We start from the raw sequence: 18,221 nt of genomic DNA, 5'->3' as shown, positions 1-18,221 counted from the left end.
AATACTGTGCCAAAACCTTTATTATTTACAGCTGGAGTCTGCAAGTTTAGCAAGTTTAGAATTCTTAACTGAGCCCTGAACGTCTGAAAAATAAAGTCTTATAGAGCACTAACAAAACAAAAGCCAATATGAGGCTGGGCCTTGTCTTATGAGTCATTTCCGCCAAGATCTGATTTATTCCTCCTCTCCTTAAGGTCATCAGTTACACTAGTACAACATTTATCAAATAGGAGCAGAATGTATTGTTAGGAACTTCAATCAGTTCAAGGATACCAGTAACAACGCTACAAACAAATCTGGAGCCCCATTTATGAGAGTTAGAAAAGTCTTAACTATCATGTAAAGCATTGGTACTGTGTTTTACGAAGAGGTTAAGTGACTCGTGAAATCACAAAAATAACGAGGGACTAGATCTTCCTTTAGATGTCTATTGTCCTGCAAACCTACAAGAAAACCAGCTTGAACTTATCACCTTTTCTCCTCCATAGTCAAGTCTATGATCGTGATATAAGTACCAATAATTTGGGGGAGGAAAAAAAAAACTCTGAGAAAGTAATTTTCCATGAAGTAGGTACAGGGAGTAAAGGTCGGACTGTTAAGGAAAATAAGTCAATTAATATAGACTAATTTACCTAAATGTTTGATAAGGAAGGGAAGCAGGGTCCAGAAAAGGTGATTTTAGGGACAAACATTGCTTTTGAGGTTTCTCTATCTAGTAGGTAGGAGAAGCGTAAGGAATCACATAGAAAGGCAAACTCCTAAGGTGTAAACAGAATTAAAAATGAGGCTAGATCCTGGAGACACTCTGCATCACTATTTGTACACGTTTTTAATGTCCACAGTGCTTCACACACACACACACACACACAATCTTATCTCCCCCAGCTCTCTGATAATACATCCTCTAATTCAGTGGTTCTCAAATGTGGTTCCTAGACCAGCTGCATCAAGTATCACAGGGAACTTGTTAGAAATGCACATTCTTGGGTCCCACACCAGATCTACATAATCTCTGCGGGCGAGGCCCAGCAATGTGTTTTAAGAAGTCCTCCAGGGGATTCTGATGCTCTCCAAGTCCCCAGAACCACCGCACTCAAGAGGGAACTAGAGACCACTGCCAGGATGGCAGCCGCAGTCGGAGGGTCGAATTTCCTTCAGACCCCTATCAGGATCTTCCTCGCTCCTAAGGGAAGGAGTGCACGAAGCCACCCTGCCAGCACCGCAGAGCAACGTTGCCCTGCTTGGGACTTAGCCTGAGCAAGTACTGCCAATCCCGGCCGGAGTGGAAGCCAGGTGTGGAACCCTTACCAAACTCGACCTCGGCCCAAGAAGGACCCGAGCTCCCCCGCCCTCGGGCTCCGACTTCCGGCGCTGGAAGAGGGGGTCGGTGGGGAAGGGACTCGAGGCGGACGTGTCCAACTTCCTCGGCTCTGGCAGGGGTGGTGGGGGATATTCATTCTCCCAAACCCCTCCATGTGCTCGCTAAGAGGCTGGATGACACGGTGGTGGAAGAAAGATGGGCTAGTCTAGGATAAGTGTCTGGGAAACCTGGAATCCAATAAGGGTATAAAGAAACCTTGAAAACCCTTCTCGTTTTCTTTGCCTTCTTTCCCACCCCAGGCCCCAAAGCCGCGATCAGGGAGGGGTAGGGGAGGACACCGGAGGAAGAAATCTCGCGATAGGAGGCCGGCCGGGGCGGGGGCTTCACCTCTTCCCTCCTCCTCCTCCTCCTCCGCCTCCTCGCGTTAGTTCCGGTAGCAGAGGAGACACCACCGCAGTTGCTGCCACCTCGGGGATTTCTGGCTCTTTTCTCTTCGCCTTAAATTCGGTAAGGCGCGGGATCCGCCGCCTTGGGCCAAGGTTATGGTCCCTCGTCCCCGGGCAGAGGGTGAGGGAGGCGGCAGGTCTTGTGCGGCCCGGCTTGGGTAGGCCCGGGCGGAGGCCGCCGCAGGAGGCCAGGCCGGATCCGGGGCCTGGATTCCGGGGTCGGGGCTGCCGCCTCAGCTGGGAGGCAGAGGGGCGGCTGCCCGGGCCGGAACGTGGGGCCCGAGTGTGCCCTGGGGCGCCAGAGGCAGAGACAGTGGGGGAGGCAGGCCCCTCTCCGGCCCTGCCCGGCCTGGGTAACAAAGCCGCCGCGGCCTCTGTTGGGTGATGTACGCGTGGTGGGTTCCGGCGGGCGGGGCGGAGGAGCCGCCACCACCACTGCGGCCGCCTCCAGCCGCCGCTGCTTTCGCTGGAGGGCGGGCGGATGTACGGGGCGGCTGGGCCCCCGGCGCGAAGCGCCTCGGCGCTTGTGGTCCGCTCGTTGCGGCGGCCGCCACCGCCAACGACGGGGTCAGTGAAGAAGGGGCTGCGAGCGAGGAGCAGCCCCCACGGCGCCCGGCCGAGGCCAAGGGGGTCCTGGGCGGGGGCAGGTTGTCTGTTGCTCGGGCGGGAGGCCCCGGAGGGGTTTGATAGGGAGATAAGCGCCTGGGGAGGAGGCTTGGATTGTAGGGATATAGGGCGAAGGAGGCTAGGCCTGCTCTCTGCTCATTTTGCAGGCTGGAGTGGCTGCAAGCGGCCGCTGCGGTCATGGGCACGATTTGAGGGTAGGGTGTTGCTGCTCATAAACAGGTCCCGCAACTGAGGGCATTCGCCTTTTGACAATGTCTTTAAATTGACATACATGTTTTGGATACCTCTTGACTATGGTGGTCGTCTCTGTTAGTCCTCTGTGGGGCTTAGAAGTAGTGGAAGATGTAGGTGAATTTAAAGAGGAACCAGGAAGAGGGTAAACTGCTTATAATGGGCTGTTTTGCCACCATTCTCTTGCTCTGTAAAGTCATTTGAAAGTGTACTTCACGTTTCATCTTTAAAGGGTTTTTGTCTGGAGAAATGCAGGTTTTGAACTTATATTTAATTCAGGCAAATGTAATTCTTTGTGCCTGCCCAGGTCTGTTGCTAGGCTGAAAGTGTATGTTCTGTGTGGTTTATATGTGACTACGCTGAGGTTTGATGCTTTGTTTCTAAAATGAATGTTATGGCACTGGTATTTTTAAGGCCTTATTTTTCCCCTTCCAGGGTGTCTTTTATGAATAATCAAAAGCAGCAAAAGCCAACGCTATCAGGCCAGCGTTTTAAAACCAGAAAAAGAGGTAAATATTTATGTTTTAATAATCTCTCTCTTCAAGCCTTCGGGATAACTTTCATGTCTTGGTTTCTCCTGCAGACTATTGCTTACTACTAAAACCTGAAGTGAAAATACCAGGAAGGAACTTGAACTTCTTCTAGTTCACTGCCATTTTAGATATACCCTTAGTATTTCTACTGCTTTTCCAAGCCTTTAAGATTTTTGGTGTCAACTTATATATATCTAAACAGGCTAGTGAATTATCTTTTTACTGTGAAGATGAAGGGGCTCTAAAAAAGCATGGCTTGTGTTTTCACTAGCTAAGTTTCATTTAAACAAACTTTAGCTTGAGGGAAAGGGTTAATTTAATAAAAGAAGAGCTCCTAACGTGATTACTAGTTTGACCCAAACTTTGTGAAGATTTGTGAGAGAAAAGTCAAACTTTAACCCATGGAAGTTAATACTGGAACAGAGTTCACATTGCAGTCTTTTGAAACTATTTCCTCACAGACTTAGTAAGAAAAGTACAAGAATTACATTAACTACTTAATATAGTTGGTACTTAGATGAGTATTGAATTCTGTAGTAAGGCACTGCACTAGTTATACAAAGTTAAATATGTGGTCTCAGATATATTTTATATTGGGTTTAATATTTTCCCCTCAAACTTTACAGTGTTGTTGCTCAAAAGCACATATTGACCTTATCTTACAGGAAACTTTGAGGAAATAGAGAACTGGGTTGGCTACTGGTTATAAATTGTGTTTTTCTACCCTGTGTGGCAGACACTTTGAGATATGTATTACAAAATCTTTTATAATCTCTGGTTGTCATCTGCCCTACTTATAGCAGGGAGACCAAGGAATGATTTGATCCTAGTCTTTGCAGTTTCATTTAGATTTGAGCCAGTAAATTTTCTCAAGAAGAGGAATAGAAGTTGGGAACCAGAGGAATTCAGCAGTAATGGGGGAAGTCTGTATCCGCAAACAGTGGATTATTGGTACCGCCTTTGTGTAAATATAGTATCAAGTAGTTTTATTGTTGTTAGTACTGAGAAGAGATGTCACTTCCCCACTTCCAGGTTGAGATCACTCATGGCCTCCTAGTTCTTGATGATTAGGTCCTGACTACAGTGAACAACCATCCTCATTTGCCTGGGACTGAACAGAGTCCCTAGGACATAGGCCTTTCAGTGCTAAAAACAAAGTCCTAGGCAGACAGGGAAGAGTTGGTCACCCTAGTGCTGTGTGGAAATTAAGATATCATCTAACTTAGATAAATCAAACCCTATCCTTGAGTGTGTGATAGCAACTCAGTAAAGGCTAGGGTGTGTACTTACCCATGGCATTGTTCAGCGTGCTTTCTGTTTTATTTATGTGATTTAATACTCACAACAACTTTGAGGGGAGGGCATAGCTCAACTGGTAGAGTGCATGCTTAGCATACACAAGGTCCTGGGTTCAATCCCCAGTACCTCCCCTAAAAATAAAAAAATAAACCTAATTACCTCTCCCCCCCAAAGAAGATTAAAATTTAAAAAAAAATTTTCAAATACTCACAACAACTTTATGGGATAGATACTAGTCTTAATCACCATTTTACAGTAGGGAAGTTTAGGCATGAAGAATGAGGTTAGTTGCTCAGCTTCAGACAGTTAAATGGTGATCATGATTTGAATCAGGCAGTTTGCTGCACAGTATAATCTCTTCATGGCTCAACTTCTCTGGCCTTCAATTTCCCTTCTGAGTAATGGGAACAAATATCTACTGAGGGTAGATTTACTTTAGTTTTTGTCATATATTGAGTATTGAATAAATGTACTTTGTAACAATACCTTAATAAGTACTAAGTGAGTGAATTTTTTTTTTAAAGTAGAGTGTTACAAGCATTTAAAGAAAATCAAGAGCTCCAGTTTTTGAACAAAATTTCACTCAGGAATAAAATTTACCTGAGGTGAAGAAGATGTCCTAGATTTCAGAAAAGCTCAGAGGCAATGGAAGAGCATTCCAGGTAGAAATTATCTCCTGGCAGTAGGAACACACTAGCTCATTTAGCTGACTTACGAGTCTTGTGTGAAAAAATAGTGGGAGAAAAGCCACACACGTCTTGTGATTAGGCAGTCCTGCCTTGCATTTGCAAAGGTGGAACTTGCAAGGGATGTGCGTTTAGTCTTCTGTTGTGTTTGCTCATATTTCAGGTCTTGGGTAATCTAGGTAGTGTTTGTTTTCTCCAGCTGTTGAAATAAGTGAAATTGTGATGAATGTGGTTAATGTATTCAGTAGTTATAGCTTCATAAAGTTGTGATTTCATGGCATTTTGGTAAGCCTTTTAATCTAAAACTAAATCTTTTGGGGTTTCTCCCCCAGATGAAAAAGAGAGGTTTGACCCTACTCAGTTTCAAGACTGTATTATTCAAGGCTTAACTGAAACTGGTACTGATTTGGAAGCAGTAGCAAAGTTTCTTGATGCTTCTGGAGCAAAACTTGATTACCGCCGATATGCAGAAACACTCTTTGACATTCTGGTGGCTGGTGGAATGCTGGGTAAGTGTCTGGGTTTTGTGGGGAATGTGATGTATGGAGATTATGTAGAATCCAGGATATGAACTATTTGACAGGCGTATCAAGTTGGGGTGGCTTTGTTTCTGTTTGTTTTACCCCCTTACGATTTTTCCTTTTTTTTCTTCTCAAATTATGGTAAATTTGCAGATTGCCTTGCTCTGTCTAGCTTTATATTTGAAATCCATTACAGAACCATACCATTTGGGGAAGACTTTTCTGTCTGATAGCTAATTCCCCACAGCATCCCCCTGTGCTTTTTCCAACTTGTGTTTGTACAACTCCCAGTTAATGAAGAAACCACTATTTCTTGTCCTGTGTTACCAAATACTTCTATACAGTCAGTCCGCCATGTCCAAAGGTTCCGCATCCATGGATTCAACCAACTGTGGATCAGAAATACCGGGTGGCGGGATGGTGTTCAGAAAGTTCCAAAAAGCAAAACTTGAATTTCCCGCAGTCTGGGCAACTATTTACATAGCATTTACATTGTATTAGGTATTATAAGTAACCTAGAGACGGTTTAAAGTATACAGAAGGATGTGTGTACGTTATATGAAGATATGCCGTTTTATTTAAGAGACTTGAGCATCTGCAGATTTTGGTATCCACGTGGGTTCTAGAACCAATCCAGGATGACTATATATCTGAAGACTGTAATCCTGCAGCTGTCAGTATATTAGCCACTAGCCACATGTGGCTATCAATCACTTAGAATGTGGCTAGTCCAAATTGAGATGTACTGAAAATGTAAAATATACATTGGATTTTAAAAGACAGTATTAAAAAGAATGTAAGATATCTCAGTAATATTTTGAATACTGAGATGTTAAAATCATATTTTTCATGTGTTGAGTTAAAGTATATTAAAGTTAATTTCACGTTTTATTTTTAATACGTCTACTAGAAGATTTGAGATTACATTATATGGCTCACATTATACTTCTGTTGCGTAGCACTGCTCTTACTCCTGCCTTCACCCTCAACAGATATCTTAACAGAATGTGCTACTTACTTATGTACCTTCAAATGGTGATAGTAATTTCATTTCCATAGCTCTTTTAAGGTATTTCAAAATGTTCTTACAGTAACATTGTATTGAACCTCACAGTCAAGCTGATAGCATCAGAACTCTATTTGTATACATGCAGAATGGAGGCTTAGACAGGCTTCTCTGGTTTACATGCAGTCAAACAATTGCTTGGTGGTGGAACTGGGAACTTAATGTTCATATGTTCTGATGCCTGGTCTAATGAGTATCCCTTTTATTGTAGTACCATTTTATGGTAAGAAATGGGAAACGTGTCTATTTTCTATTCATAATGCTGTTATCAATAAGCCACTTTTTAAAATTCTTTTTAAAGAATCTGTTTTAGTAAGGAGTTTTTCAAATATAGCCTAAGAGACTAGGTTAATGAATTTCTGATGTTACCCAACTTCAGTTTTTAACAATCTTCATCCATCTATGCCCCCACTGACTTCATCTCCTCTCCACACGCCCCCCCCCCCGTATTTTAAAGTATACATCAGATATCATTTTATCCATAAATACTTACAAATGTGTCTAGAAGATAAAGTCTTTAATTTGAGGATTTGTATAGCCCGGCCTCTTTGGAAGCTTCTAAAAGGTGGTTTCCTATATGGAACGTCAAAACCAACTCTGAACATCTCCACTTGAGTGAAGATTTGGCACTGCTGAATTAATCTAGTGAGTTCCATTGGGTTGCTAAAGAGGGTTATTTTGTTTATTCCAGTAAATTGTTTTCACTTTATTCATACATATTGAACTATTGGGAAATTGACTTATAATAAATAAATTAAAATTACCATTTTATTTTATGAGAATCTTTACAGATGATAAGATTGAATAGTTGTACACAGATGTTGAACTGTACTGCTGTACACCTGAACCGTAAAAATAAAAAACTGAATTTTTTTTAAAAAGTAAGATTGAAATAATTACTAATTTTAAATGAAGGTCTTCACAAATTTTTTGTGAAATATACCTTAGCCCCAGGTGGTACACTGGCAGATGACATGATGCGTACAGATGTCTGTGTGTTCGCAGCACAAGAAGACCTAGAGACCATGCAAGCATTTGCTCAGGTAAACCAAACTTCATGTAATTATTGCAGTTAGCTATTATCCATCTGACTAGTATTCAAGGAATAGTCTACTTTTAAGAGGTCACAGGTAGAAGGTTAAAGGAATTTGAGCTGAAGGTTTAGAGATGTTCTTGGCACAGTATGATGATATAGAAACTTAAAATGTGTTGAGGAAAACAAAGTAGAAAAAAATTGAATTAGCTCTCCTTTTCCTATTTGTCCCTCTAGAATTAATTCATTTTTAAGAAAAAGTCAAGCTGAAAAAGGAAAATCAGTTCCCTGTAGTGATTTTCATCACTGAATTATTCTGCATATAGCTTTTTAAAGGTGAATGAGTTATAGGGAGATTAGCTTATTAGTCAAAAATTTCATTTGAAAGTTTCATACACAGTTATGCTTGTGTTACTATAAGCAAAGAATTCAAGTACATCTAACCTTAGGTATTGTTGTCTATGTCATTAGGAAAGTAGAACTGTATTTTATGATCTTATTCTGTTAATATCCTATAAATGTGTAAATGACTTGTATTTGAGCAATAATTAGTCCATGCTTTATTTAATATTTGGCAGTAAAAGTCTCTTGCCTGGCGGTGATTAAAGTGTTAACAGTATTGTGGTGTTTGGGAGCTGGCAGACTTCTCAAGCTAGTTAAACATCTGATGAAAGGTTCACTTCTTTGCTGTTATAGAGATACTGTGGGAGAAATCTCAGCGGCCCTGACCTAGATCTTTTAGGAATCTGACATTTATACATATGGAGTTATCATTCAGTTCCTTTACATTCTTACAGGTTTTTAACAAGTTAATCAGGCGCTACAAATACCTGGAGAAAGGTTTTGAAGATGAAGTAAAAAAGGTATGAGCAGCAGTATGCTTTGTGAAAAACAAAAGGTTGCAATCAGAAGGGAATGCTAAATCCTAATTCTTCCATGGATTTGAGATAATTTTAGATATTTAGGTAGGCTGTCTCTGAAATTTGGGGGTATATCATTTAGTTTAATTGCTGTACACTGTGTCTTATCTCTATATCCAATCAAGTGGCAAAGGGGTAAAACTCAAAGTGGGGTTGGTTCAGAAGACGAGGGTAGCAGATCAGAACTAAACACATTGAGAAAGAGAAGTTTAACACACTTGTTCTTTGAGTCTTAAATATTCTACATGTAAGTGCACAGAAAACTTGGTAATGTTAATAGTAAAATTTAATGAGTACAAGGCATTGTTCTATTATTTTATTTAACATTCACAAAAACCCTGTGTGACAGGTTTTATTGCCCATATTTACATATGAGGAAACTGGGGTAGAGGTTGAGTAACTTGCCCAAGATCACTCAGCTAGTGAGTATTAGAACTGAGATACAAACTTGGATGGTCAGACCCCAGAGCCCACATTTGTAACCAATATGGTATGTTTTACTGCTGCTCTTTATATAATGCAGTTGCTCTTTTAACCCTTAATTCTTTACTTTTATAGCTGCTGCTGTTCTTAAAGGGTTTTTCAGAGTCGGAGAGGAACAAGCTGGCTATGTTGACTGGTGTTCTTCTGGCTAATGGAACACTTAATGCATCCATTCTTAATAGCCTTTATAATGAGAATTTGGTTAAAGAAGGTAATAAACCTTTAATAAAGGGTGATCTTTAGTTGGCTGAGGGTCAGGTAGATAAGAGTATAAACGATGAACTGATAAAAAAGATACATAGTTTATATGGATTTGACTTGTGTAATAGTCTTAGTTTTTGACTATCCTTAAATTTAATTGGTTCATTTCAACTCATTAGTCATTTAATGTATACTTTGGACATCTAGGCTTAATGGCTTTCTTTAGACATACAGCATATATCCAGGATCTAGACAAAATGTGATTATAAAGTAAAAATAGAAATGCTGTAGAAACCTAGAGAGGGGTTAATCCCAGTTGGGAGACTTGGGAACATCCTTAATGGAGAAAGTGACACTGGGGAGAATGGCGAGCTGAAAAGGACAGAAAGTTCCCTTTTGTGATTTCTACAGTTAAATTATTCTTTACAGTAATTTAAAAGCTAGTCTTTTTTACTGCTTAGAATACTGAGTATTTAACATGCCTTATTTTAATTCTCACAACAACCCTGTCAAGTGTAAGAACTGTTACCCTTATTTTATACATCACAAAGCAGTTTAACTATCGCTTTGCTGTATATATGAAACTAACATTGTAAATCAGAACTTCAATAAAAAAATTGTTTTAAATTCTATAAAAAGGAAACAGTTTAACTTGACTAACAATATACAACTAGCAAAATTGGAGTTTAATGGTAAGCAGTGGCAAGGGAATATTCTAGTGTTAAGTTTGGGGATAAAGTGAATAATCCCATGTGGTGGAACCTTGGAAGGAGGAAATGGGGAGATAACAGTAGTTGAAATCCAGGAAAGTATTTCTGTTGAGTAAGCTCTTTTGTTCTACAGGGGTTTCAGCAGCTTTTGCTGTAAAGCTCTTTAAATCATGGATAAATGAGAAAGATATCAATGCAGTAGCTGCAAGTCTTCGAAAAGTGAGCATGGATAACAGACTGATGGTTTGTAACTTTTTACTCTTCACATTCTTGCCAATACTTTAGGAAAATGTAATAGACAACTTTCCCATTTTTAATCTGTGAAAGGAGGAAAAGTGTTTTTCTTAATCTGATTTGAAGACCATTTAACCAGGTCACATTTTCTTTTCAGGAACTTTTTCCTGCCAATAAACAAAGCGTTGAACACTTCACGAAGTATTTCACTGAGGCAGGCTTGAAAGAGCTTTCAGAATATGTTCGGAATCAGCAAACCATAGGAGCTCGTAAGGAACTCCAGAAAGAACTTCAAGAACAGATGTCCCGTGGTGATCCATTTAAGGATGTGAGATATTTTTGTTTAAATCATCTTTATATGGCTCATAACATTTGGGGATTTTGTAGGGTGCAAGCCAATGGAAAGACCTTCTGTTTCCGTCTTGATCTTTTCTTAGGTGGTTTGCTAATATGTAATATAAGGTTTGAATTGGAATTCTATCCCTTCTTACTCTGAAAGTTCTGTGATTGTATGTAGTCATTGCTAGTTGCATGGAAAGATGTTCATGCTTTTGTAAAAGGTCTGCATTTGATGTGTGGAGTATATACATATCAGAATGTATTTCTGTACTAAATTTGGGTTCTTTTGCAGATAATTTTGTATGTCAAGGAGGAGATGAAGAAAAACAACATTCCAGAACCCATTGTTATCGGAATAGTGTGGTCCAGTGTAATGAGCACCGTGGAATGGAACAAAAAAGAGGAGCTTGTAGCAGAGCAAGCCATCAAGCACTTGAAGGTATTAAACTGTGCCTTGATAAAACATGATTCTTCTTTAAGTGGGGATAAGTGAACTGTCAGTGTACTTTTTTTTCTAAAAGGGTGTATCACATCCTGTGGTTCCTGGGAATAAACCAGCAGTAAGTAGACAAATAACATATTAACTATTGATGATAACCTTTTGAAAAGTCTGACTTTCTTTGGCTCACAGGTTAAAAACAAATACATGTTTAACAGGGAACTATAGTCAATATCTCATAATAACCTTTAATGAAAAAGAATATGAAAATGAATGTATGTATGTATATACATGACTGGGACATTGTGCTGTACACCAGAAATTGACACATTGTAACTGACTGTACTTCAATTAAAAATTTTAAAAAGAGAATTTTTTTTAAGTAGCTTAAGCTTGCAATTTGGTGTTTGCTTTTGAGAGAATATTGGAAAATAGAAGGATTCTTTTCCTTTTCCCCCCTTTAAAATATTAACATTGTATTGACAGTTATCTGGAATCCTTGGTATAGTATTGCTTTTTGGCTTAGATACTTAGATTTTTCTGCTTTTCTCTTTTTCCCCCCCAACTTCCACTAAATAGAATATAATTTACAGTGATTGTAAATGATGAGGTATGTTCTGTCTTTTAGGAATTTTGTAATGGATGGTCATTTTACTAAGTGACTCGATCTTTTCTCCCTTCCCTTTAAAAAGCAATACAGCCCTCTACTTGCTGCCTTTACAACTCAAGGTCAGTCTGAGCTGACTCTGTTACTGAAGATTCAGGAGTATTGCTATGACAACATTCATTTCATGAAAGCCTTCCAGAAAATAGTGGTGCTTTTTTATAAAGGTAATTTAAATTTTGAATTTTGTAAATGAATACATTTAATAAAAATCCTAAAAAACTCAAAATAATTCTGAGTAGTCCTCTAAACATCACCCTAAAATATTTTACTCTAATCACAGGACTGAGTTGTCTGCTTGAATTGGGTGCTTTTTAGTACATTACCGTAAAATCATCTCTCAACCTTACTAACAAGTTAAAATCTAAAGCCTTCTTGATGAGGCTTCAAACTTCACTTCCTGTACTCCACCAGTCCCCTTCCCCAGACAGATGATTTTGTTAGTTCCTGTGTTTTAAACTTAAAGATCTACCTGCATCCCCAGAATTTATTTATTTATTTATTTATTTATTTATTTATTTATTTATTTATTTATTTATTATTTATACCCTGTGCTTCGGTGATTATCAGCTTGTATTTAGGTTTCTTTAAAGTATCTATAACCCCTACTTCCTTCACTCTTTAGACTATTTAGAAATAAATCTTAGAAATCTTCATTTAGTTCTGGGAAGATTAATAATTAAATTTTAACTGTAAAATACATGGACTTTTTGCTTTTTAATAAAATCACGGTTAACATTTTCACACCTAAAAATATGAATGAATTATATATCAAATACCCCTGATTATCACAAGATTCCTCAACCTTGGTAATACTGTTTGGGGCTACATAACTCTTTTGTAGGTGACTGTCCTTTGCATTGTAGAGTGTTTAACAGCATCCCTGGCATCTTCCCAGCAGATGCCGGTAGCACCTCTCCCCAGTGTAACAACCAAGAATGTCTATAAACATTGTCAGATGTCCCCAGGGGGTAAAATTGCTTTCAGTTGAGAGGATCCTGGTTTAATAAGGTTGATTTCGTGGTTGTAGGTTCATAAATTGGCCAAATTTTTAAGTGTTTTTCTTTTATTTATTTATTTTTAATTGAAGTAGTGTTGATTTACAGTGTTTTGTTAGTTTCAGGTGTAAAAAAGTTTCTTGATATAGGGTTCCCATTTCATCTTCTCTCCTTTTCTTTAAAAATTAATTTGTTGAAGAAACCAGTTAAGACATTGTTTGTAAGCAGCGAAGATAATTGTTTGTATTTTACTTTTCAAAGGATCTTTTTTGCCACATAGTCATTTGCACCTTAGGAGGTTTCTAACTCTGCCTTAGTTAGAGAAGTACTATGTGAAAACTCCCTGAATGTAAAGGCTGTTCTTTTCTTTATAGCTGAAGTCCTGAGTGAAGAACCCATTCTGAAGTGGTATAAAGATGCACATGTTGCAAAGGGGAAAAGTGTCTTCCTTGAGCAAATGAAAAAGTTCGTAGAGTGGCTCAAAAATGCTGAAGAAGGTAAGTGTTTTCATTTGTGCAGTTTATTTGGTAAAGCCTAAAGACTAATTTTAATGTAGCCAAAAATGTGTCCATGCATGTTTGCCTTTCATTCAGATACCATTTTGTACCTAGAGTACAAATTTTTGTTCATTTATAACAGACCTGCAAAAACTCACTTACTTTAAGGCAGGTGAGGTTCAACCATAATGCTAACATTCTTAGGAAAATTGGAAATTTTGAGAATATTTAATAAATATTTATGGATTTTGAGAGTTAATAAAAGTCCTTAAATAAAAAAGCTTTAAAGTTACAAATGGAAACTTTTGCTTTCTGATATCATGTAATGCTTGACTACATTTTCCCCCTTTTCTAGAATCTGAGTCTGAAGCTGAAGAAGGTGACTGAATTTTGAAACTACACCCTCAGTAAAGCAAACAGGAGTTGTAGATAAAATGTCATGTCTCATGTGTCCTGGTTCTTACATCTTCCTACCTCCCTATATCAAGCATGATATAAGGGCTTTCATGGCAAATTTTATTTTAACTGTTTCTATGGTTACTGGAAATGTTGGCTTTAGTTTCTAAAACCATGTTTGAGGTAGCTATAGGAGCTATAGATTTGAATCTAATGTTGCATTAGTCTTTTTAGTTATCTTCTACCTCCTGTATTTTCTACTGTAATAATGTAATTTAAGGCCTTCCACGATGAACAGTTCACTTTATTCCCTGGGTTTTCTATATGAACAGTTTTCAAGATATGATTTGGTTAAAAATAATTTGTTATAAAAATTCTGTTTGCAAATTAAACTGTAAAAGTATCCAAAGTCTCAGAAAGTAATGATTTGTGTCATAATTTGGTATGCCCAAAGCCCTGCTCATCAATGAAAATCTCATATACAGTAATTGAATTCATTAACATGAATCTTGAGTATTTGGACCATTGTTTGCATGTTAATATTTTCTTGCATTTTTAACCCCAAATGTGCTTGAGCCCAATTGTTTGCTCTCTGATTTTCATTCCTTAAAATGAAGCCATGGAGAACAAACTTGAAAGTGAGGTCTTTGGGAAATTGTATGTGGCAGAGGTGGTGGGAAGAAGAAAATAGAGCTTTTTCCCATTGAGAAACTTCTGCATTCATTTTGTATCTTTCCAGACAAAACATGGGTAATTCTTTTCATACAACCATCTTCAAAGAAAAGTCTTGTCGTTTAAAGTATTAAATTTATCATACACTTAGATTGGTAAGAAAGGACTCATAAAATAGTGTGAGAAAAGCAAATGACTGTACTAAACAACTAAAATTGTTGAAAGAAAAGAAACAACTAAATTGTTGTCAGCATGTTCTAATTGGGACTCTAAATATAACTCCCATTTCCTGTTGGCTTAGAGTATTTGTTGTAAAGAATGAAGTGCGGTGATAACTATATATTCCTACTTGGTCATACTGGACCAGCTTCATTCTCTTCACAAATTTCACTTATGATTTAAGCATCTGGCTATTAACTTACCTAGTTGCCAATTTTTTAAATAGCCATGAGCCAAATATCTCTTCTATACAGTTGATCTATTTATTTTAATGGTTGCCTTTTACTTTCCATCTTTCTTTTCTTGCTGCTACCCATCTTTATATGTAGTTGTTAGAAAAACAAAATGTGGCCAGATTTTTTGGTGGAAAGAATTCATGTTAAAAACGAGTATTTTCACAGTTTTTTGATTGTTGAAAGAAACGAGCTTGGAATAATACCACCAGAGACTGCATGGAAATTGCCCCTTTCAAAGGTGCCATTCTTAAGAGCCAAGAATTTCGTGTTTAAAAACTCATCTTGAGGGAGTAACATGTAATATAGTTTGAAATAAAGGTATTATAACCTTATGAAGAAGAGCATTATAACTGATACCATTGTGAGTGGGGTGAAATTGTTAAATGAATAACTTTGATAAAGCTTTCATGCACAGGCAAAATGTATTCACTAGGTTTCTACATAGTGATCTGCTTTTACTTTGTAACTTGTAGTCCTTAAAAGACTTTTTTAAAAAAAATAAAGTCCATCCTTACACTTAGGTTTATATAGGTCAGTCTTCTTTTTTAATTTTTTATTTTTTTGTAAATTCCATGTTAATACCTGGTGATAACTGTATGTTATGCATTCAGATGTCTCTGCTGTATAAGCATTAAATAATTGCTCTTTTCATTCTCATGACTCCCAAACTGTAAACACCTACACGAAATTCTGATGTAGCGGAAGCCACATTAACATTTCTGCAACAAATCATTGCATGTTACTGCAGTACAAAGTGTACCCTGTTTATTATATACTGTGTATAGTGAAAGAGTGTGTAGTCTTCGAGAACTACATTATGATCTTTGTCTGATCATAGAGTTTTATCCTTCATAATGATAAAGTAGTGTTTACTTACTACAGTGTTTGGTAAATGGGTAAGTCACCTGTGACCGTGTAGTGTAAAGAAAGGGAATGCTTCCTAAAAAGACTTAAAAGATTTTCATTTTGAATTTTAAGTGGCAGTTTGAAACAGCTACTAGTACCAACTCATGGCCTCAAATACTGTAATTCTTGGTACACATGTTAAAACTGTACTTGTAATTATGATTGGATAAATGTTGATTGATTTTCCTAACTTGGTGTCAGTTTCTAAGGATAAGCCTCCTCTCAGATGCCATAATTAAATGTGTGTTTAGAGCTGATTACAAGTTTCTTAATTATTCTGGGAGCATTGTCCTAGAGACATTTATTATGTTCTTATGAAAACTCCAAATACCAAAAATGTCACAGGATATTTTGACATAACATAATGATGGTGGGGAAAGGAAATGCATGTGACTAATTTACTTCTAATTCAGTGTTTCTTAAAGCTTTTTCTCATCAATCCCACCACCGAAGCCTTTTAAAAACTTTTTTTTAATAGTGCCCCAATAAATTTTAATACAGGTAAGCTGTATATGTATTGTATCTGCTTTATACATGAAAAGAGTAAGGTTTTATTGTCCTAGTTGGGGGTGAAACCACCCCCATTCAGAATGCATGCCCTAATATATCTTTTTTTAAAGGGGAGAGGACCTAGTGATAAACTTTTGCATTGGCAGACATACTTTATGTGTATCCAAATCCTGAAGCATTTTTTTCTGCCAGAGTCACTGGCAAATAGAGGAAGTTTGTCTTCTGCCAGTCACCGTCTTTTAACAGTTAGGCTCTACACCCTTCCCACCACAGGGAAGTCAGACATGGCATTTCCCATTGGCTTTGGAGGTCTTGACAGATTCTTACTTGATTATAAATGGATCATAAACAGAATCATTCAGGTTCCTTCTCATCTATGAAAGTCAGTTAAAATCGTAGGCAAATGGTTTGTTCTAATTGAAGTTCTTGGTTATAACACTGATAAATGGTATTGAAATTTTACTGGTGAGTCTGCTGTCACAGTCAAGTAGGCTGATGGCAGGAACTGATAAGAACTGTTGGTTGGCTTTAAATGTAACATAAATGCCAAAAGTTTTAGTGTATATTATTATTTAGACTACTGAATTACCTCTGTAAAAATGTCCTCAGATGCTACTTACAGGTGCCATGTAAAATAGGCTAATAAGCATTTCTGTGAAAATTCTGGTAAACTGCCATGCTGATTTATTCATGTAAAGTATTAGTCCTCTAGTGTTGATGTAGAGTATGTCTATTCAGCCTACTGAGGCCTAACGGTTTAAAATACATTAAGAAGTAAGTAGGCTTTATTTAAGCGGAATCCAGAAGATATGATAAATGCTTTTGACGTAAATAATGAATTTATAATTGGCCTCTGTCTAAAAACTTGAATTGCAGTGGATTTGTGCCTGAACACAATCTTACACAAAATTGTATGAAACTTGGTGTGGATCAGAAAGGCTTCCCTACTCCCTTTCCCTCCCCATTTTTCCCTCTAACTATGGACTATTAGCGGCCACATCAAATCCAGGCATTTTAATTTTCCAATACACTTATAATGCTTTTATCCTTATTCTAAGACTATCGTTTCACTGCTTAATGAATTGAAAAAAACAGGATACTTTACAAATTCACGCAATCACTGTCAATTTAGTAACTCCTCCCAAGCTCAACTGCTTGTGCCTGTTTAGTGCTCTAGAGACAGTGGCAACAACTGCTCAGTCCTCTGCTTTGTAGACTATCTAGAGGGACCAATATCTTGTTAAACTATAGTATGTTCAGAATGTTTATGGTTGTATTAGTGCAGGTTTAGGAACTATGCATTAAGTGTGTGTAATGAATTTGGGGTGCTACAAAGTTATCAAATATAATAGAGCTGTTTCATTTCAGGGAATTTCCAGTCAGTGTAACCATTTTTAAATACCTTAGGATGAAAATAGTTTAAACCATTTTTTAAGCTGAAATCCTGAAGGCTGTGCTTCAAGTTGACTCACAGGTAAACCTATGGGGAAATAAGTGACTCACTTACAGACTGAAGCCTCTGTTACTTCAGAAAGATGTTCTACATTCTGTGGCATCTTAAGAATAAAATATTATCTCTGTAAATACACCTCATTTCCATTCTAGTTAGGACTGATGGATCCTGGCATGGCAAACAGCTGAAGAATGAAGAAAACTGGATAGCTGATAATCCAGCTAGTGCTTGGCTCTCTGGACAACCTCAAGTACAGCCACCCAAGCCAGTGATTACATTGCTGCATTATTTCTGTTTAACTGTGAAATCTGCTTCTTATCTGTACCCTTGAAATTGAATAAAATTTCATGAGACTCCTTATTAATGTAAAGAGAAAAGCAATGTTTTGCATTGGTTGTATACTAAAAACCTGAGTGCAGGATTGAGTTAAGGCTCAGTAAATCCTGGTCCTTTCTGATTTGCCTTGGTATTAAAATACCATCAAACAATTTCTTCTCCTCCAGACCACGTTTGCTTTTGTTTGGTTCATGTGTACTTCAAACTTACCCAAATGTACACATTCAAAAAATGCCAGTGTTTTA

At 37.9% G+C, this 18,221-nt stretch overlaps 1 protein-coding gene across 2 annotated transcripts; it reads left to right on the top strand.

Moving 5' to 3' along the window:
- The first annotated feature begins 1,690 nt into the window (after positions 1-1,690).
- On the top strand, positions 1,691-18,004 carry BZW1 (basic leucine zipper and W2 domains 1). 2 transcript variants are annotated; one of them, XM_032480086.1, is made up of 12 exons: positions 1,691-1,828; positions 3,061-3,134; positions 5,476-5,652; positions 7,679-7,773; positions 8,561-8,626; positions 9,242-9,377; positions 10,211-10,320; positions 10,469-10,639; positions 10,943-11,089; positions 11,782-11,920; positions 13,126-13,248; positions 13,604-18,004. In XM_032480086.1, exons 2-12 carry the CDS (start codon positions 3,071-3,073, stop codon positions 13,633-13,635), a joined length of 1,260 nt encoding a protein of 419 aa, XP_032335977.1. In that variant the 5' UTR covers positions 1,691-1,828; positions 3,061-3,070; the 3' UTR covers positions 13,636-18,004. The 2 variants fall into 2 exon arrangements, with proteins under 2 accessions (XP_032335977.1, XP_032335978.1); XM_032480087.1 differs by lacking the exons at positions 1,691-1,828; positions 3,061-3,134; positions 7,679-7,773 and having other exon boundaries at positions 5,575-5,658.
- Positions 18,005-18,221: the final 217 nt, after the last annotated feature.

Source organism: Camelus ferus, chromosome 5, assembly GCF_009834535.1.
Source record: "Camelus ferus isolate YT-003-E chromosome 5, BCGSAC_Cfer_1.0, whole genome shotgun sequence".
NCBI classification, from domain to species: Eukaryota; Metazoa; Chordata; class Mammalia; order Artiodactyla; family Camelidae; genus Camelus; species Camelus ferus.
The sequence above is the reverse complement of the archived record's forward strand: the minus strand, read 5'-3'. Positions and strand labels throughout refer to the sequence as shown.

Excerpts from the sequence above, each read along its gene's own strand:
- BZW1 (XM_032480086.1), top strand. The coding sequence starts at position 3,071 with ATGAATAATCAAAAGCAGCAAAAGCCAACGCTATCAGGCCAGCGTTTT. Across the intron at positions 7,774-8,560 it reads CCATGCAAGCATTTGCTCAG|GTTTTTAACAAGTTAATCAG; the intron begins GTAAACCAAACT and ends ACATTCTTACAG. Across the intron at positions 8,627-9,241 it reads TTGAAGATGAAGTAAAAAAG|CTGCTGCTGTTCTTAAAGGG; the intron begins GTATGAGCAGCA and ends TTACTTTTATAG.